This window comes from Sparus aurata, chromosome 22 (assembly GCF_900880675.1).
Source record: "Sparus aurata chromosome 22, fSpaAur1.1, whole genome shotgun sequence".
Classification (NCBI taxonomy): domain Eukaryota; kingdom Metazoa; phylum Chordata; class Actinopteri; order Spariformes; family Sparidae; genus Sparus; species Sparus aurata.
Window position 1 is genome coordinate 25,357,750 of NC_044208.1, and position 21,218 is coordinate 25,378,967.

The 21,218-nt window shown below is 41.0% G+C and overlaps 1 protein-coding gene across 3 annotated transcripts in view; it reads right to left on the reverse strand.

Moving 5' to 3' along the window:
* plcb4b (phospholipase C, beta 4b) overlaps positions 1–21,218 on the reverse strand; it is a 66,724-nt gene that overhangs the window by 13,971 nt on the left and 31,535 nt on the right. For all 3 annotated transcript variants that reach the window (XM_030404614.1, XM_030404612.1, XM_030404615.1), the window contains 19 exons: positions 19,108–19,205; positions 13,202–13,282; positions 12,054–12,113; positions 9,074–9,217; positions 6,254–6,333; positions 6,070–6,123; positions 5,896–5,977; positions 5,189–5,289; positions 4,623–4,680; positions 3,632–3,740; positions 2,679–2,889; positions 2,419–2,512; positions 2,160–2,239; positions 1,976–2,060; positions 1,776–1,866; positions 1,548–1,658; positions 1,240–1,388; positions 394–489; positions 91–235 (listed from right to left, as the gene is read on the reverse strand). In XM_030404614.1, coding sequence (XP_030260474.1) covers positions 91–235; positions 394–489; positions 1,240–1,388; positions 1,548–1,658; positions 1,776–1,866; positions 1,976–2,060; positions 2,160–2,239; positions 2,419–2,512; positions 2,679–2,889; positions 3,632–3,740; positions 4,623–4,680; positions 5,189–5,289; positions 5,896–5,977; positions 6,070–6,123; positions 6,254–6,333; positions 9,074–9,217; positions 12,054–12,113; positions 13,202–13,282; positions 19,108–19,191 — 1,915 coding nt within the window. In that variant the 5' untranslated portion in view covers positions 19,192–19,205. The remainder of the gene's footprint in view (positions 1–90; positions 236–393; positions 490–1,239; positions 1,389–1,547; positions 1,659–1,775; positions 1,867–1,975; positions 2,061–2,159; positions 2,240–2,418; positions 2,513–2,678; positions 2,890–3,631; positions 3,741–4,622; positions 4,681–5,188; positions 5,290–5,895; positions 5,978–6,069; positions 6,124–6,253; positions 6,334–9,073; positions 9,218–12,053; positions 12,114–13,201; positions 13,283–19,107; positions 19,206–21,218) is intronic.

A 21,218-nucleotide genomic window follows, 5' to 3' on the forward strand; every position in this document is an offset into this window, starting at 1 on the left:
CATTTGGGACTGACTCTTAAAGGTTCACAGTTTTACAATTTTTTATTCATTTATGAATAAAAAATTGTAAAACATGTAGTCAAAGCTCACCTTCTGCCACATCAAAACTCTGGAACTTGACGGGCTGTGCATAGTTGACCATGGCTGAGAGATATGGGTGGATGTTAGTAGTGGCTCCTACGTAGGTGTACTGAGCTATCAGAGCCTCTTCAGAGTCTTCTGCCTCCTCCACACCCTGTGCAGGACAGAAACAAAGATACACAAGTACTTATGTTTCATGCACACTTACAACAGGACAGAAGCGATGTACTAACCCAGACATGATGTTTGGCTTTTTACTAAGAAGTGTGTGAGTCAGAGAGAGATGCAGTGTAGTGGCGGTTGTGTGCGTGCCTTCTTGTTATTGTCTTGGTCAGATGCTTCTGAGATGTCTGTGGCGTCTGTTGCTTCTGTGGCTTCAGATATCTCTGTCACTTCATCTTCAGGCACCTGGAAACAGACAGACAAAACGTTCTCATTCAGTATTCAAATCAGCACCTCAGCTTTAAAATGATGATGATTGAATCATAAGGATCCATATATTTGAAATGTCAAAAATAAGAGAACAAGTGTATCTCAAAAGGTGAAAAGCTATAGCTTTAGTTTTTGTTTCATGTGTTATTTTGTGTCAGTACTGTGAACTTTTCACAAACGAGGCCTTTCAGTAGCATCAGAAATCTATTTATTCTAAAGGTACATACAGTACATTCATTATTTCACTTTAGGAGTTGTTCTTCCTAGTTTACAGAAAATACAGTTTTTCACCTTAAAATACCCACATTTTGAGGCAGTTAGGCAGAGAGATGTACTCAGTGAATTAGCTGAAGATGTTTTGTAACAATGCTGCATTCATCAAACCTACGACGTTCAACGATTAGTCGATTGAAAGAAAGCTATTTTTCAAGCAAAAATGTCAAAAGTCTTTGTTTTTTGACTGTTGAAAATGTCGCTTTAGGCTCTGTTAAACTGTGATTTTTTTATGAATGAATGTTTCATTCAATGTTTAACTTGACTTAATAATGAATCAATAATGAAAATAATTGCTAGGTGAAACTCTATGCTTAAAGTTCTTTAGCCATTTCTAAATCTGGCCAATGAGATGTATCGTAAGTCTAAATGTAAGGCTTTAATCATTCATGGCAGTTTAATGGTTAATTTCAATATTTCAGCGGCCAGACAATCCTCAAAGTGACGACCCACCTTCTTGATACTGTTGCTGCGTTCCTCCTCTTTTTTCGAGCTAACCGCGTTGGTCTGGGAAACACTGTTGGACTCTTTCTCGCTGGTCGCCTCTGACACGCTGCTGGGAGCTTCCGAATTCAAATCCTTCTCCTCAGTCACTTTCTCTCCTGCAGGTACAAACACAATAACACAGACATTTATTCTGGAACACAGATTTTGCAGCTTTCAAAGATACTTGATTTGGCATTATGTTGTGGAAAACTCATCTTTTATAACTCACCATATATTTACTGTATACACTCACACTCACACACACACCCACTCACTGTCATTTAGTTGACTGTTATCTGTGTCCTCTTCATTCTCCTCTCCCATAATGATGGCAGGGGTGTTGGTCTCTCCTGCCTCCATGTGTTTCTTAAAGGCCTCAAACTGTTCTGTATGACACACACACACACACACACACACACATATAAACATATCGTTAATTGCAAAAATAAAACAGTGTAATGAACAGAGATGTATTAAGTCAACAGGCTGAGTTGTGTACATACTCTGCTCAACTTCAGGTTTCAAGCGTTTGTTTTTGATGAGGATTTTACATTTGAGGTCATTTGGCGAGGGTAAGGGGCGCCCGGACTCGATCTGCCAAAGAGGAGATGATTACATGTTTAGATATCGATGACTGTCATCCAAATGAAATAAACTCCAAGAGACATTGTGAATCAGAAGATCAGGATATCAGGAGATTTACCGGGAAGTTTTCCAGAGGCTGTTTAAGGAGGAAGTCACCAAAAATCTCCTCACAATACTTGGCCATCTTGTACTGCTGTGGTTTACTGGTGATAGACACATATAAAGAATGCATCAATTACATGTATGTATTAAAAAAAAAAAAATAGCAAAATCATTATGCGTCCACTTTTGATTATACATACCTGCAATGGTTTTCAAACGACAAAATAACAGGGTATTCTGATGTGACAAATGCTGTCTCCTTGATGGCTTGAATAACATCCTGTTGGAAGAAAGGTGAGAAAAAGACAAGTATGAAAAAGAGAAGAAGGAAGAAGTTGGGACTTATGTAATATCCTACTGTCAACACAAGGGGGCAGACATACCCTATGAAATAAGCTGTAAAAAGGCAGCTGTTGCAGACAACAGCGGGACTGTCATGCTGTGTGTGCATGCTCTCACCTTGAACAGGATGTCTGTGCACATGGCCTTGCCATGAGTGATGATGGGCTCCTGATCCTCCCCTTTTCCATCCCAGCAGTCCAGCTCCACACATCTGACAGGAGGGACAGCACACAGCATTATAATACACTTTACATGTAGGATTGAGGACAGCTTAAGCTTAGCTACATAAATATCGTCTGTATTGTGTGTTTGCATAATGAGTGTATACACCTCCACATGTATCCACCATCCTAACAGACCATGACACACTCACATACCTGCACCCAGACAGCAGCACCTGGCGGTACATCTCTACTGAAGACTTCCCTCCAAACTGTCGCCCTGTCAGGTAAGTGTTGTGGGAGGAGCTGATGAAGTAGTGGGCCAGCGGCTGGTCCATTTCCTGGTACAGCTCCAGCCGGTCCAAGAAAACTGGAGCGTTTTCGTCTGACATCAGGTACCGGCAGAACCCATCACTGGACATGTGACCTAGGGTAGAAGTCATTAAGATTGAGTTTAATACCAATGTTTCTTTATTATATCAAAATAATGGCAGACTGATAGAGCGGTGGTTTCAATGGACTTCCTGGAATAGGGCATTTATTAATTCATATTCAAAGAAGATTTATAAGCCTGCCAGGACACAATCGAATCATTTGTATGCATGAATTTCAGTAAAGTTTAAACAAGACAAGTGCAGATATTTATCAGATTTCCTGACAAACAGCTTTTAAATGTTTACACTTGATGGATGGATTCATCCCCTGCTTTGCTTGCGTTTAGTCATTTTCACAATGTTTAGTTCCAGACAGGAGATACCAGCTGCAGGAGGCTTATTAGTTATTAAAGAAACTCACATATAACATTACATTTCAAGCATGTGATTGGTCCACCTGCCAGGCGTCTAGAACGGCAACATATGCTGAGTCCAGTCAATAGAAAAACAGATGTTGGAAGGCTCCGTTTTAGTGACGATTCAACTTTGTGAAAAGGATGTTAAGTAGCTTTTTATTAGGTCGGATCTACCAAAAAAAGCAGCACTACCCGTTAACTTTTCATCCATCATGATGATAAGAACAGGGGGAATGAGACAGGCTGAAAAGAAATGCAAGTATTACGACTGTATGTTGACAGAGAAAAGTGCCAGTAACCTCATGTAACATGCTGTAGTTCCATGGCTACACCGGCAGATGGCAGCGCAACCTAAAATATCTCTCTTCCTCTCTTTTACCTTTCTTCTTCAGCTCGTCGTCCCTCTCGTATTTCTCGATGATCTGCATGGCTCTCTTGGGGTCGTAGAACGGGAAGAGGATCTCATTCAACCGAGGGTCACGCTGATTCTGAGGAGCACAGACACACACAAACACACATATTGATCTACGCACATTGTCTACACGTATACTTATTTTCTTACTAACTGGATCTAGTACGAAAAACATGTTACACTGACACACGGGAAAGGGACCAATGTAATGCAACATGGGACAAAGTACCAACAGTGCTCAGATCAACAACTGTCATTTCCTTAAATCAAATGGTTGGTAACCGTGGTCCTAAATAGAGAGCACTCAGGTGTGAACAGGATGTGACAAACAAGATTAAGTTCTAAGATGTTCACATAAAACTGTGAGCCACACTAATGGGTGCGGTGGTTAGGCGTTTGCTCAAAAGCAAGGACGTGTTGGAGAAGATCACAGCAGCTCTACTCGACCAAAACAACAGCACCAAACCATGATTGCAACGCCCCTGACCACTCACAAAGCCAGGCAGGAATTCATTTAACCAAAGCGTGATGGAGCAGCACACATGCACCGAGCAGGTATCCAGCCACACAGGGAAGCACGGCCACAGAAAACAGACAGCAGGAAGCAAGATGAGCCGAGCAGGAAGCGACAGGACGGAAACCTCTACCCTCCCGTTGCCATGGCAACACCAATCAGACACGGGGAGGCAAGCCGCGGCGGGGAGAACACGGGGAATGGGATGAGGGCGGGAATGCAGAATAGGGGAGACGGTTGAAGTTGCTCTCGCAGGCAGAACTGGAAGTGAAATATTTGTGGTCGCCTCATTAAAAGAGTTTCAACGAGTGCAGTCCGGGCCGGAGGGCAACTTCTACCCAGAGCAGGACGACAAGGGGGGGAGGGTAAGGAGGGGGGAGTCGCAGAGAGGGGGCACGAGCAAGCAAAATACACAGAGAAGTTAATGAATGATAAAGAGCTTACTTCATTCAGAAAGCTGACTAACTGGTCTACAGTTAAATAATCAGTTTTGTTCCCATTGCTGCAAAGGAATTAATTAGAAAAAAAAAACAAAATGTTAAGCTCCTTAAAAAAAAGACACCCTCACAGTCATTCACACAGTCAGTTAAAATTAGAAAGCAGTCTTTAAAAAAAAGAGGATCATACTTAAATGTTACACTTTTAGTAATAACATGTTAATCATCACTCATAATTAATACTGAACTGTGGAAGCAGGTTAGGCTGTCCAGACATAGTTAGTGCAGCAGGCGCAGAAATATTTTGTCCTGATTATTTCTAACAAGATGCAGTAGTTCACACATGGGGAATATTTTAACAGTAGATATCATTGTTCTATTTTAGGGACAGGGTAACACAGATGTAATATAAAGCAAGAGGGGTTCTGTTAAGTTGTTTAAGTGGAGGATTTATCATCTTCTATTATTCATTTTTTAGGTTAAAAAACAAGGAAACAATCACAAAGAAGGGGGCAGGCAGGTTTATATATATATATATATATATATAAAAAGAAATAAGAAAACGTGACTCACATCTTCTTGAAGAGTTCCTCTATGTCTGTGCGAGGGCAGATCTTCTGCGTGAGCGCGTAGAAAATGTCAAATGTAAAATCTGAGGGTTCGATCTCGTCATTCTGCGGAAGATAAACAAACACGCCATTTGTTAACATGAGTGGCATTGAGCAAGGTCACACAGGACCATTTACAGCTAACATAATGTAAATCTAGATTGCTTCTTGTTAAAAAGAATGCGAGTGCAAGTCGTTTGGAAGTTTGCTCACGGTGTTACACTTTGTTAATGATTTCTTGTGATCATCATTCACTCGCAGATATTTCCGACAACTTATCGAATGCTTCGACTCAGTTTTATGTATCAGAATTGTTGCTGATTTGGCAGACTTTCAGACTTGTTTTTTCACACCCACTGGGCACAATCTGCATAAAAAAGTGATTTTATACGGTGGAATCTGCACTGATTTGTTCATAAAAGTCCTTCAAATATTCATATAAACTGGCACCAAAAGTGCCAGGAGCTGCGTCTGAATTGCCAGTTACATTAGCTGGGTGCTCCAAAACACAGTGGGTGAGCGCTGTTAACTTTCAGGGAAGCTAACGACACTCACATTCAGGTCACCATTCACCAAAAACCAGCAGAAAACTCAACAAGAGGGTTTTAGACCTCCATTTTGAAGTGTCACATATGATCCATCTGACCAATACAGTCTACAGTGCTGTCTGACCTTTCCACTGGGAAGGCCAAGATCCTTTAAAGACTGGAAGATCCCCTTCTCTGTCTTGCCTGACGCAAATGTTCGAGTGATGCTATAAAAGAGAGAAAGAAGGTTGGGTGAGACAAACTGGAGTGAAATGGGATGGCATTAGGGTGACTACATTTCCCATCAGATTCCTCTTACCCTCTAACAGGAATCTTTCCATTCACATTGGTCAGGAAGCACGTTCTCATCCAACTAAACATGAGAAGGAAATAAAAACACAGAGACGAGCACAGATTGGAGAAAGGCCTGATATCTTACCCGAGTTATATGACATACATTTGTTTTGGAGCACTAAATCTGGGTAATAAAGGCATGCACTTACTGTTTCTTGAGGCAGGTCATCGGACAGACATTGTTGGCCTTGAAGTTGTGAATCACCGACCTCAAACCCTCGATCCATTTCTGCACACAAGCAGGCACACACACTCAGGACACACTGACCAAACCAAAGCCCACATACAGTTTACAGTACAAAGCAGCTGAGAGGGTTTTCTCCGGTGTGCATTGAGTTTAGAAGCCAAGTGTCTTAGGGGAAATAAACTCCAGCAAATTAATTGCCTCTTAATTCTCTCTCACACACACACACACACACACACACACAAAGGTGATTGAGTTGGCGGGACAATCAGGGACACACAGATGTGAAAACATACGCACAGTGATAAACACAGTGAGCTGCTGCAAGTAAACAAATAGAGAAGACCTTGCAACTATAATACTAACAATAATATACTGAACATTTTTGATTCATTTTGAGAAGGGGAGAAATAACAAGAATAGATGTGTTTTAAACTGTGGGGGAGGAGGCCAAGTACCTGCATGTTTGTGTGTTTGTGTTTTGAGCCATCAGGCCTCCCGCTCAAGGCTGTTCCATGAATATCATTGGTGGCCCTGTGGCAGCGAGCTCTCTGGAGCGCAAACATCATTTATAAACACCCATCGCCACAAAAACACCCCCTCATGGGAAATGCATCAACACCAACACTGTGGTGGCAAATAACAGATCTCTGCTGGCACAAGACACATGTGTGTTCACTCCCGTTGGAACCTGGTTGTTATCTTGAATTCTGGGGACAAATGTATTGCAATGTTTTCATCAGGGCTGGTGGTGTACTGTGACTTTAAATCATTCTAGTAGTGTTACATCACTGCCGTTGGGCTCTTTTCACTAACAGCGCTCATAGACACACATTGTGGATGACATATGTCTACATAAATTCATATAAAAAAATACTTGTATGGTGTTTATTCTGGATTGATAGCCCTGAGGTTATGAAAACTTACAATCACTTCAAATTATCAAAGCGCTTTTCCTACTTTGGCCCTGTGCTTCTATTTACAGCTCAGCCTTTGGGCCAAACTGGATTTATAGATCAGAAGATAGCGGACTTTGACTGTTTTTGTCTCCACAGGTTTTCTTTGCTGTAAAGCTTCCTGTGATCTAAGACAGCCGTCCTAACCTTAGCCACAAGGTCAAAGGGTGCTGATATTCAAAAGTTTTGTATCCACAGATTGTTGTTGTTTATTTTCTTGATTAACAGATTAGTTGTTCGGTCTGTAAAATGTCAGAAAATGGTAAAAGATGTCAATCAGTGCTTCCCAAAGCCCAAGACGACGACCCTCAAATGTCTCGTTTTGTCCACAACAAAAATATTCACATTTAAGGAGCTGGAATTAGAATAAATAAAGAATTAATTTAATACTATTGGCTGTGTAGTCATATCTATTAAAAACCTTCAAATGAGCCACACTGTTGCTGTCCCTGTAGCTTATTTGAGTCAAACCCACACACACACACACACACACACACACACACACACACCATCCTGCTGCTGTAAATACTTACCAGCATGCCAAATGTGTACTAATCTCCTGCTAAAAATAGTCCCCAACAAATGAGTACTGTATTATCAAAACTGCAGCACCCAGCTGTTGCAGTAAATTACTTAGCTTTGTTTTATAAGTGAAAATACACATTTGTGACTCATTTCAAAAAGTTTAAGTCTTTAATAGGGACAAATGGGTTTTAAGCAGAATGCAGGGAAGTCTGAAAGACTTAAGAGGCTGACAAACTCCAGATGATTTGATTTGTTTTTTATAGGATTTGTGGAAAATAAAAACTACAGAATAATGCTAACCTTTTTCTTTTGAATAATAACAAACACTGGCTTAAATCCTTCCAAACATTTCCAGTGTGCCACCACTGACACTGCATCGTTTCAGTTCACTTATAAAGTGTCATTCTTCAAATCTGGATCAATTCAGCTCCAGAAAACTGAAACCTAATCTACACAGTTGTGTATTTTGGGCTACAGAGGGTGTGTTCAGTATTTGGAGGTTTGCCAGCAGGGGTCAGCAATAATAATGTGTGCAGATTAAAAGAGAGAGAGGGAGACAGAGGGAGGGAGAGGGAGGGAGGGTCATCTGTCTGAGCCCAAAACAAAACTGAAGTGATGAGTGAGGAAGAGGGAGAGAGACAGCGATAAAGATAAAGGTGCAGAGGTGTTTCTCTACTCAATAAGGCAGTCTGATTTTTCACAGAGCTTTTTCCTCGATGAGTGGGAAGAAAAAAAACAGAGAGAGAGGAGAGTGCGAGTAGACAAAAAGGATCAAAATAATAACAGCAAAGGCAGAAGTGCAGGAGGGACAGAGAGAGATAGGGATTGGTTGAGACAGGGAGGAATGAGTCATTCCAAATGTGTCAATTTATCAGAGTGAACCAAGGCCAGATCTGCCTTGTGTAGGAGTTGGCATATGAACCATTCACCTGGCAATTTGCTTTTGCTCTGTCATGTACAGGGTTATGAACACAACTGAAAATGTTTAGAGATGAGTGTGTTGAGCAACTAGGGTGATAAATATACTAATGTTATTTGATCTTGATCCAATAAACCTAGAGAAGGGATGCCTGTAAAAGTATTTTTGCAACCTTGCTCTGTGTACATTTTCGTGAGACTGACCTCGAAACAACAAAAACAAAAATTGTTTTTAAAGTATACAGAACTGCACTGACTTGGATATGGCAAAACATCAAACTCATTTTCGAGGTCTGCTCTTCATCTGTATTATTGTGACATTTCACATCCTCAGTCAGAAGTGCTGTAGAGGCAAGCTTTGGAAAGACGTGCGTCCATGTATCTACCCTTGCTGTGTCTGGGTTCTCCGCCACCATGAACATGAAGTTGAGGTTGACAAGGTCTGTGCCGCTGCAGATGCAGATGATGCAGCCCTCCAAGTCTGCCTCTGTCTTTCCGATGGCCTCGAATGATGACAAGATCTTGGGGTCCTGAGAGAGACAAGAAGCAGACAGACAAAAAGGGATGAAGACAGAAACAGGCGGAGAAATATCCTAAAGCAATCGGTGTGTGCTGTCCAGATGTCAAATAATGTCTGAAATTTGGAGAGTGAGAAGAAATGAAAAAAAAATCTAGGGAGGTTTTTTTTTCGCCTACTCCGGTATTGTTGCGGTAAATGATCAGTGACAGGGTAATACAATGTGAGAGGAGCTTAGAGGGGTGTTGAAATGTTTATTGCTGTTGTGGAAAAAGCCTTAGGAGGCTGAAGTATGACATACTGTATGTATGATGCATAGGACACTTAAGGCGCCATGTCAGATGAAGAGGGATACAAAGGATAGCTGTCTTGGAGGAACTACACTAATGAAATCAAAAGAAATCATAGCAGCTCCGAGACTTCTACTGAATCCAGACTGGGATGTGTTCAACAGTATTAAAAGCAACACTTCAGACACCACTTTACTGAAGAAGGTCAGAGAAGGTTAGCAGAGATGGCTGTCAATGAGGCTCACATCTCGGTCTAGTAGTGAGTATCATTATATAACCTCCATTAATTCAAATGTGAACATATGATGTTAACTAGACAGTTCTGTAAGCTAGTAAACACTGTGCCTGTGTAGTTCTTTAGTGTCGTTGATGCTTCTTTGTCAGTAAATTAACAACCAATATACAAATGTAAGCAACAGCATAATGAGGGAACTGTATATAACTGAGCAAAATAAGAGAAATCTCAATAGAAAATTAAAGTCTTGGGTACCCAAAATGACTCATCACAACTTAAATCAAATTTGCATGCAGGTCATGCTTGATATAACCGGCTAATAAAGTTAGTGATCAGAGAAAAATAAAAGTGAGTAAGTCATGGGTTCTGCTTCATTCCCCCTTACTTTCAATCAATAATCTTTTAATAACATTATCTCATTTTAGTTATTGACAAATAAGAAAAGCAGCATCATATGCTTAAAAAGTGTTGGGCTCATACTCGTAATAGTGTTTTAGAAATATATAATTCAGGGCAAAATGAATACGATACTAGATGCTTAAAAAAAAAAAGGATTCTGTTAATTACACCAATGTGAACTTTAGAAGACATTGAATATGACATTTCTGAGATTTAAAGACCTGCAGTAAACCCGGTTATTCTCTGCAGAATAATCATTGGCCCTCATCACAGTTCAACCAGACACGAGTGAAAATCCATGAAAACATCCTCCCACTATCAAAAACACAGCATGACCTCTCCCTCTCATCTTTTCTTCTTAGATTACAGTGTGACACCACCGTCACTATGGAAGACGGTAATGCATTTTTTTTTTCATATGACTCAATTAACACTAACAGGCAACAGGCTGGGCCATTTTAAAAACCCCAGCCAGTGAGCCTCTGATGCAATTCATCTATTCTCACTCATTGGATTATCTGAAACAGCTCTCAGGGCTTGTATAACCACGTTAGCCTCTGAGGAGAAGCCCTGCTATCACTTGTCCTTAGTCTGCTTCTTACAGAGTGGTATAGATTCTTTGAACAAACAGGAGGAGCTGTGTACGTGCCGGTACACATGTACACACAGTCCACACACAGGAGCTAGCAAACAGACCACGTCCTGCTGTCAACAATACACACACATAACCTAGTCATGGTTATTCACACAGTAAACACCAGTGTCTCCTGTCAGGCTTTTGACTTTTAACAGTTTGACAGGTTTGCAGCCTAATTAGACGCACACACAGGTATTGTCATGACATCTTTTAAAATTCATCCGGTCTGCATGATGCCAGGTACTACAACATAATGTCTCACTGTCATGGCTAAACTGCATGAATTAATATTTAATATACAGAGGAACCATACAGCTCTGTGTTTATGTGTATCTGGCTCCATATCACCTAAATAAATAACTAAGCTGCACTGAAAACACAGAATTATGCTGCTGGCCTGCTTCCCCAACAGGTTAACCTCAGCGTTGACTTCTCCAGAAGTTTTGACAGGTTTTGATAAGCCTGCCAGTCAGAATATTTTGGTGTTCATGTTGTTCCCCATCGTCACTGTCATTGCTATATGACCTGGCAAGTTAGAGGCAGTTATTTTGAATTTAGGACAAGGTCTGTGCCATCCGAACTTAGGATTCCTATCTGAGGGAATACTTCAGCTAGGACAAAACTGTAATAGCTGAATTCCTATCCTTTAATAAGACTTAATGTTTCTGTAATACCCAAAATCTAAAATCTCTTCCCCCCTCAAATTAGATAAGATAGGATTTTATATTAAGGACATTTCAGTAATGAGTCCCCAGTTATCTATTACAGAATAAGGAAAAGTCCTTGAGACAGAGACAGAACATCTTATACCTGTTAGCTCTTGATCCCATAGTGTGAACTCCTTAAAACCAGTCGTTGTCTGACAGCCCATCATAATAAGACTGGAAGCACAGTTTGCCATTATTCCTCTCTGGGTCATAAGCCACGAACCAGGGCTAAAAGTCAAAAGTTTCAGATACAACCTGCAGCTACACCCAGCCAGGCTTGTATAAATATTGATGAGTTAAATATTTCATGTTTATGTTCTGCAAGTGCCCCTGGTGAATCTGGTAGGTGAGAGAGAAGCTCAGCAGTGAGAGCTCAACTGAGAGTCCCAGATCACTCAGTCGATCAATAGAATAGACTTGGCTAATTACAGCATGAGTAACGTGTCTGACGTGGCAGTCTCATCAGATTCTACCCGGAGTGTCTCTGTGGGAGTAAGAGACTGAATGCTGCGGGGGTGGGCAGACAGCGTGAACGTTGTGGAAACAGAGAGTGAGGAAATTGTCTTTTTCTAAGGCCTCACCTTTGGGACGGCACCAACACGGATACTGTTGATGAGGGAACACTCGAGAACCTGGCCTTCCTGCAGGAGCGATACACAGAAAGATGAGAAGAGGGAAGCAGAGGGAGTAAAGGGACACAGAGACAATGAGAAACGAGGAAAAAGACTAAGAAAACAAGAGAGAACACTTTGTTTGTGATCTCTGACGAGGTTGCGGTGCTTCTGACGACAGTTATTAACGTGAGTCATGAGAAACACCACGTCTTTCTCATAATCAAGTTTCTACCTATAACAGTTCCTCCTTTGTTTATTGCTGTCGGATTAGCTTTTATGACACCAATTGGTTTAATTTTGGAGTTTCATTTAAAAAGACAGGGACAAATGGAGAGTCTCCAACCTCCAACAACATCACACAATATAACAGGAATTTTTAACGGACAGTCCTGCAGGCAGACAATACAATACTGGCATTAACTAAAATCAACAGGTCAAAATCAGGGATTTGTTGCTAGTCCAACACTAAAATCAACCATATGTGTCTTTAATTGCATTTGCAGAGATTTCTTAAGGTTTTAAACTTTATAGGGATCCACAATATATATCAGCTCAATCAAGATTCAGAGAGCCCCAAATCTTATTATAGCTAAAGAATATGAAATCATTCATCTTTGCTCACCACACTGTAGCCCGTGCATTAACGACAGGTTAGGAACTTAAAATTCAAAATGTGAAAATATTGGTTATCTTACCATTTTTGCCATGAGAGGCAGGTAATTATCTGCTAGAATTTTATTTGGGGTTCTTGATTGTCAGTTCTTACAGTTTTTCCCCTCCAATATTGTACACATCTTCTCTCATGATGATGAAACTTTGCTGAAATTTTTGTATATAGTAACAGACTATTTGATGTGTAGAAACTCCACCTGCTACAACAGCCCCAGGCTGCTGCGTTAAATAAGAACAAGGGTTCTTAATTTCACTTGGAACATTAATTCATGTTTACAGTGTCACGAAGATGATTCTGTGCACTGAGCTATGCTCTTCTAAAAGTGTTACAGGTTTACAGGGATTGAGGAAGGTTTGTGTTCGAAAAATAGTATTTCTGCAAACACTGCAAAATAAAAACCCTCATCTAAAAATAGGGAAAAATGAAGAGGTGGAGGTCATACCTTTCCCTCACTCTTCCAGGTGATGTAAAAGCCGAACTCGTCCACCTGCATCTGACAGTTGGGCTCAAAGATATACGGGTCCTGCAAAGGGGGAGAAATATTTGTTTTAATAAGAGAAGAGATGTCATCAATCACATGGTGTTTTTTGACATGGGAAGACATAAAAAAGCCAACCACTTAAACACACATGGGGCTTGCACAACCAGACAAACAGATGTAGCTCTAATTCATTTTCTAAGATGTACCTGTCGGCCTAAGGACACACACATATGCACATAAAGCATACACACTAAGTATGGGCGAATGCATTCAGTATGTTCACTCATACACATATCGCGTGCAAAGGAGAAGAAACCGATTACTAAGGCAAACACAAAGTGAGATAAATGTGACTGCCATGAACTGTTAAACGCAAACATCATCCGGCTGGAGCACCGCTGTGCATTAGCGACGAGGGACAACCTTGTGTGCTAGTGTGATGCCACTGCACACACATCTGCTAATGTTCCATATATCAGTTCAGGTGTGACACGCAGCAACCCCTATTCAGCTCAACAGGGGTGTCGGAGCAGAAAATCTACCAACATTAGCCCCTTATCTTACCCAAACCTTTTTCACTTAATTTCGGTCAGCTGCTAGAAGCCGTGATTGCGCTGATGAATGACTATGACAAAGTGTGTGTGTGTGTTTTTTTTTCATCCCACTCAAATCGCACATCTGAGAAGGATAAAGCATAGGAGAGAAAAAATAGAATAGCAGATGGCCGCTGGGTCACTCCAACTCTAATATAAACAATAGGGAACACACACACACACCTACATACACACACACACACAATGTATTATTTCTGGATGTTGCTTCCACGATGCAAAATAGGACAGAGCTAGCGTCATTTGGATATATCGTGTCATCCAAAACCGTAAAAACAAATTGAACAATCCTTTTTCCATTTAGGAAACAGTAAGACTGCTGTAATAGCAGTTAAAAGCGTGACTCTCTTTCATCTGCATTTGGACTGACAGAGGTTTCAGTTGCACATAGTGAAGCCGACTCTATGAAAGCGATGGCCCCAAATGAGCCCTGACTGTTAAGGACATCCACCAGGCTAGTCTTACACTATCAGACGGCCTGTGCTTGTAAAGTTAAAAGGTTTATGGGAACACTCAGTCCTTCCTCCATCAAAGGAACAATTAGCTGAAGGTCCAACTATCTCTGGGTGGATGTGGATGGATGGAGACCATTGGTTATGGCAGTCCAGCCCCCAATCAACATGTGTACAATCCTTCTAAAGTGCCTGGGGCAGTGCAGCTCTGCATGTGTGTGTGTGTTTATCATGGTTTGTCCCCTTCCTCACAACAATCTTTGACACAATTAGCATCTAATGTGTCAAAGATTTATGTTACCATGTCTGCATTAACTTTATTAATCTAACGTAACTTTAACACATACACAGAAACTCATTTCCATCCGCATGACTAATCATCAAGGTGACGTAACACACACTCTCTCATATCCAAACCACGTAATTCACACAAACACACACACTGATCCATAAACATTCCCTCAAGCATTTAACAAGTGAGATCAACATGAGCCGTTTGCTGGGTGATGTAAACAAGAAGTGCTGCATGACATGCCCAAGCCCCCAGGACAAGCGCAGGACTTTTAAGTTAATTTGACATTGTGGTCAAACTGTGTAATTACAACGTCACGTGATGCACAGGGGCCAAAAAGACTTTTCCCATGACTAATATTGTAAAATAAGTGGTTGGAGAGTGGTTGATAAATCATTTTGAGCATGACATTCTCCACAAAATGACTTGTAAAATAAGAATTTAATCAATTCAATCCAAGAACACATGGAAGGTGCAGAGGAGTCAATTATTTTATCCCAATTCAAGTTAGCTGGGGGCTAAACCAGTTGTACATCACATTTTATACCTGTGAAGTCAAACGTTTTTGTCTTTACGCACCACTGAGCAGCTTTCACAGGAATGAACAGGTCTCTGCCTCCAAAACTGTATCCATTTCTCATGATACATCAAGAGTCTGGCCTCTCGAGCTGCGTTCAAGGTTGCCTACTTTTTACTTTTACTTCTATTATAGAACCAAATAATGGTTGTTTTCAATAACTTCCACTTAGAAAACCTCTCATTTATATAAAAATTTCATACCTCATTAATAACAACACTTTCATTCAAATAAATTTGTAGACTAATTCACCTGAGCTGGAGCAAAAACCAATATATACTGTACAATGAGAGTAAGCACTGCAGCTGTCCAAAAAAGTACATATTGCTGCACGCAGGATGCCCAAGATTGAGACAATATGCTTCATCATAACATTGTGCTTGTTTGTGCTCATACATCTGTTACAGTCCATAATGGGAAATATCAAATAGAAAGAAAAAGGTATGCGCTCTGAAATGCAGCTTGAATGAGCCGTCATCTGTCTGTGCTCTCTCGCCCGCTCAGTCGATGTGGCGTATCTTCTGTTGTGCAGCAGATTGTGGGTCAGAAGAGCCAGAGAAGCATGCTGGCTGGCACACTGCAAAAATGCGACCAGATGCAGAATGACATCTTGGTATTTTTGGCAAAATGCACTTGACATATTATGTATTGGGACTTGCTAAATCTTTTTCTGGAATACTAAATAGTATGGTAGCATGGGTATTGGAATGCATTGTCTGTCTCCTCTGACTGCCTGGTGCTCAGCAGTGAAAGACTTACAGAATAAAGCACCATAGATAATGACAGATAATGCAAAAATGCAAAGTAATTACCCTCACCTTCTCTTCCACTTATTTTCTTATTTTAGCCACGTCTGATATGCCTTCAATACTACATTTCTTTTTTATGCCCACACACTGCATGTATAATAGGCTTATGCTGCCTCTCAGTCAACTTCAAAGTATTACCATTTTCTAATTTTTATGTGAACAGCAAGCAGGTACAGCTATATTCTCCAGTTAAGTCTATTTCATGGATGGAAAGGTGATTTTTTTTGGTATTTTCCCATCAGTCTAATCCAACAAACCACTATTATGAACTCATTACTGATCCCGAGTAGGGGTTATAAAATTAGAATGAGTAGTCAAGCAAGCGACAGAAACGAGTGTTTTTTCTTGTTTCAGGGTCTCACGATTGCGACCTCTTTTTATCAGCCTCCACAACCGTCTGTCAATATGAGGCTGTACACTCTCCATGGAAACCAAACATTAGTCAGATCTTAAGTGATTGATTTCCAATCAGTGAGACAATGAATGAGACACACACACACACACGCACACACACACACACACGCACGCACACACGCACACACACACACACACACAGAGGAAGCCCTTTGGCTGTTTGCATGAATGATGACTTAGGATCTCATTAACTGCTGACCTTCCTGCCTCTGTACTTGTCAGAGAGGGGAAACTCATCTAAAACATCTCACTCCCAAGACAAAAACTGATGAATTATTGGAAATCTATAGAGCATTTAAAGCATCCTCCAGTTAAGCAGAAGGTCATGACAGACAACAGTACAATGAGTCAGATAACAAGTGATGTACAGACAAAACTAGAAAGACACAAGAACACAATGAAAAATATAAAAAATCTTACTATGAAAATATATAGTCAAAATATCTTATTACATTTTTAAATAAGACACAATTACCCTTTAAAGCATTGTATTGCACTGACAAATATGTAGGAACACGCACATGTAAACACACACCTGCACACGACCCGTCTCCACCATCTGTCACTCAGTGGGGCTTCGGCAAGTGTACAATGTTTTGTGGAAAATATCCATGCTGTTTTGGTATATTTTTGTACCCGTGTGTGTGTGTGTGTGTGTGTGTGTGTGTGTGTGCATGTGTGCGTGTGTGTGCGTGTATATGTCTGAGGGGGACTCAGTGTACGTCATTTCAATCGAAGCAGATGTCCCCTGGAGGCTTTGTATTCACCAGGCAACAGAGTAACTATTCACTTACTCGCATACAGACACAGAGAATGAAAGATAGTATTTTGGAGTGGCAGATATGACTACACCATGTTCACAATAATGACACACTTTGTTACTGAATGAGGGAATTTACCGCAGCTTTTTGTCACTGTTCAAGTCATTTTTCAAGCAAAAACAGTTGCTGGTTCCAACATTTTCAATGCAAGGATTTCCTGCTTTTCTTCGTATGTGATTGTTTGTGACAGTAAATGAATGAGTCTTCAGGTTTTGGAATGATTGTGGACAAAAGCAGAAAACTGAAAACATCGCTTTGGCCTCTTGATGAGCATTAATCATGAAAAAAATTAGCCGATCAATTGATAATGAAAATAATCATTAGTTGCAGTCCTCCGCTTCAGTTAAAAGAAAATATGATATGAGTAAGGACTCATCAGTTGCAAAGTGGTAAACTCCAGCTGACATTCTAACCTTTAAGGTGACTGACACAGGTCGACCTTATTAGGATTCAGGCCAGTTCTAACCCCGTCCAGCCTGAGCCTGGCTTGTATGCACAGCAGCAACACACTGAGGACTTTCTTCAGTAGCATGCCGGCCCAGTTTCATGGCTCACTTTGACATGGCTGTGGATTCTGATGATGCTTTTCCCTACGCGCTTTCAAGTTTTCTTCCCTTGCCTAAGAGGGATCCTCCTCCCCCCGCTGATGCCCACATAAATGGAGAGGACTGAGGGGATTTCCTAATGTGTGCAAAGGGTGTGTGCGCGTGTATGTGTGTGTGTGTGCATGCGCGTGTGTGTGACACACTTTGCCTTTGCTCGGCAAATGTCCTAGCTAAGTGTCCTGATTAAGTTAGTCAGAGGAAACGTGGGCAAAAAGACAGGAAGACTTACAAAGGGTCATAGAGATACATAGATGCACACAAAGCAAGATAAATATTTGGTGACACTAATCTTATTGGTAAATAATTGTGTCAGTTTTTAATTATATTAACATTGGATGGACAGGAAATACAGTCTCGTGGCTATAAGTGACAAATAATTTAATATTTTGTTGTAGTGTTTTGTCTTCTGTAAAGCACTTAGTAACTGTATTTTACATCCTGATGCACATAGAACCAGTCTTAATATTGTGACACTGGTAATAAATATTCAAACAGAACCGATCAGTGGCACTGTGAGCACCTCAGGATCTCTGATAGAGTCTCAGGATTTCTACCACATCTTGATCTCCAGAACCGTGTTATTCCATATTTTCTACTGACTTCAACCATACTACCCAACTCTACTTCCACTTATCATAAATCAATAGACCAGTGAGGAATATTATTAATGGTCTATGTAAAAACAAAGAAGCCCCTTGAGGCAGATTCATGATGCCAGGCTGTCTAAATAAAAACTAACTTGACTCGAACACGTTTACACACTCTTGGTGGATGCGTTGCAGACAAGTAGTCGCCATGCCGAAGCTTCTTAATGGGGCTGATCGATGTGGCCTGCCTACAGCCAGAGCTCTGATTACCACAATGACGTGTTAGGTTATAAAGGAGACGCCTCTGCTATGTTGTGTGTGTGTGTGTGTGTGTGTGTGTGTGTGTGTGTGTGTGTGTGTGTGTGTGTGTGTTAGAGAGAGCGAGAGCACACTAATGACTGACCCGGGAATGGTCATTAAGGTTGAAAGATGATAATGGGACAGGGCAAATAACCTATGTCAGTATCAACAAGGTTATTGACAAACTCGTACAGCTTGCATCACAGGCTAAACCTTTATTTGCTCATTGAGGATATTAAACTTAAATGTTAACTTCATCAGAGAATGTCATGATGGATCATGAAGCTGTCATAAACAGGTTAAGGGGCTGTTTATTTTTACATTTGCAGCGATTCTATTTTTATTTATTTATTTATCACGCTTTATGGAAACTGCCAAGAAAGCATGCGTCATTTTTACCTCATCAAACCTGTCGAAGGAGGCGCCTTCCTGCATGAACTCTGGCAGGTGCTTCTGCCAGTTAAATTCGTAGGACTTCGTCATGGCTGCTCACAAACCTGAGGGGAAAAAGACAGAGAGAAAGTCTTAGCACAAAATCTATAACAGCCAGGAGCAAAGGCCCGTGGAGGTCTCAAGGACACAACTCATGCAACATAAAACAACACAATATTTCTTCTCTTTCCTGTAGTCACAAAAAGATGCTGAATTCACTGAGCACAGCTACTGTACCTGGCCCTCCGGGGGCTCATCCAAAAATATCCTCTGCTGAGAAGTGGTATAACTACATGTCAAATTAATTTACCAGTAAATAGACCTGACATGCAGGAAAATTGGGTTATTTTTGAGCAAAACTAGGATGTTGGCATACAAGGAGAGAGCAATGATGTTATCAAGCTCTCATATGTCAGCCATTGGCCCAAAACATGGAAAGTCTGCAAATAATAAACAATTATTCTTGTTTCCACTGAGAAGAATGAATACTTATGAACACAGGGTCACTGCACTCAAGTTCAATGTGGGTGCTCAATGAGATCCACTGTATTAATGTTTGCTTGACAACAACAGGGAGGGAAGACAAGATAAGGACTCCAGACCTCAACAGAGGACCCATACTGCCAAAAGTGAGTTTTCAACATGTTTTTTTTTATTATTGAGCAGGTATAGGTGATATATTAATATAAATAAGGGCTTATACAAAGTGTTCAGATGGAGGGTGAGGGTGAGCCATGCAGAGTGGACAGGCTGGGTGTGCACAGGTAGGATTGCCGTACACACTGAACACACTGAACGGCTGCTCGTGGAGGGGCAGTCCAGCAGCGAAGAGCGACTCCGGAAGGTGAGTAACCCAAGGGTAGCAGCAACCGGCTGGTCAGGAGGGACTTAAATAGCCGACCAGGATGGTGTCTTTACTGGGAAAACTATAGGACACAATACCCTGTATTAGCACCGCTGCTAAACAAGAGAGTAGATGCTAGAGAACATGATGCTACCACACAGACCGCAGGGTCTGCAGGGATTTATCTATGCAGAGCCAGCACTGATTCAAAGCAGAAGAATAAATGAAGCTTTAGTCCGAGTCTGGCTTTTAGCAGTAGATTTCCATACTTGCAATATAATAATGAACTAAGTTTCTTACTCTGACATACTGTATAAACATTTTTATCATTTATTACTTAGCCATTAGCCACTAAGTGACAAGATAAAGGGGCTAGAGAGTAGAAACAGAATCAATCACTGCAGTCATACAATCAAATTTTTCTTGGCTCCTAAATCACCTGATTATGCGATTACAGGCAGCGCAACAGCAGAAGGTTTAATAAATATCTTGCATCTCAAGCACAAGCCATTTTAAATGTGTGCCTTTTTCAGACTACCAGTATTTCAGTGCAATGTTTTCACCAAAAAGACAGGCATTGCTGGATTTGTTGGGCTGCCATTGAGTTCATGTTTGAAGGAATACAAGCCCTACCCTGCCAAAATGCAGAGCCTTGCAATGGTAATATGTACGGTAGAAGTTCTGAGGTATAAATTTGCAAGACAGGTTGCAGTAACGTGCACTAAATCATCACAGGACAACCCCTGGGTGGGCCAGTGGAACACAGGTTGAGCGTATCTGACGGTAAAAGTATCTGAGGGCGGAATTTTCCACTAAGTCTACTTTTATCTCTGACTTGGCCTTAAACAGTCTGGATGTGCACTGTTCTCCTCTTCCAACACAAAAAGCGAGCCAGGCCTGATTCACGTGACGCACCTGCACGTGTAGCATCACGCAAGATATCCATCTCAGGGAGGGGAGGGGGGGAGCCCTGACAGGAAACTGTAATATTGTTGATGACACCACCAAATATAGGCTCTCCCTACGTCAGCCTCAAATGTGTCAGGCAAAACTGAGAACGTGACACACTATGTATAGTCTTAGAGCTCGGCCGGTATTAAGTCATGATGGGAATACTCTGCGGTGTGATTCGATTTTGTGTGTTTCAGTCTACAGTGCCAAGTCTCCTTCATCATAATAATTACAGACATACAGCATACATGTTGTCTAATATAGAGAAAATCCCATAAAACAT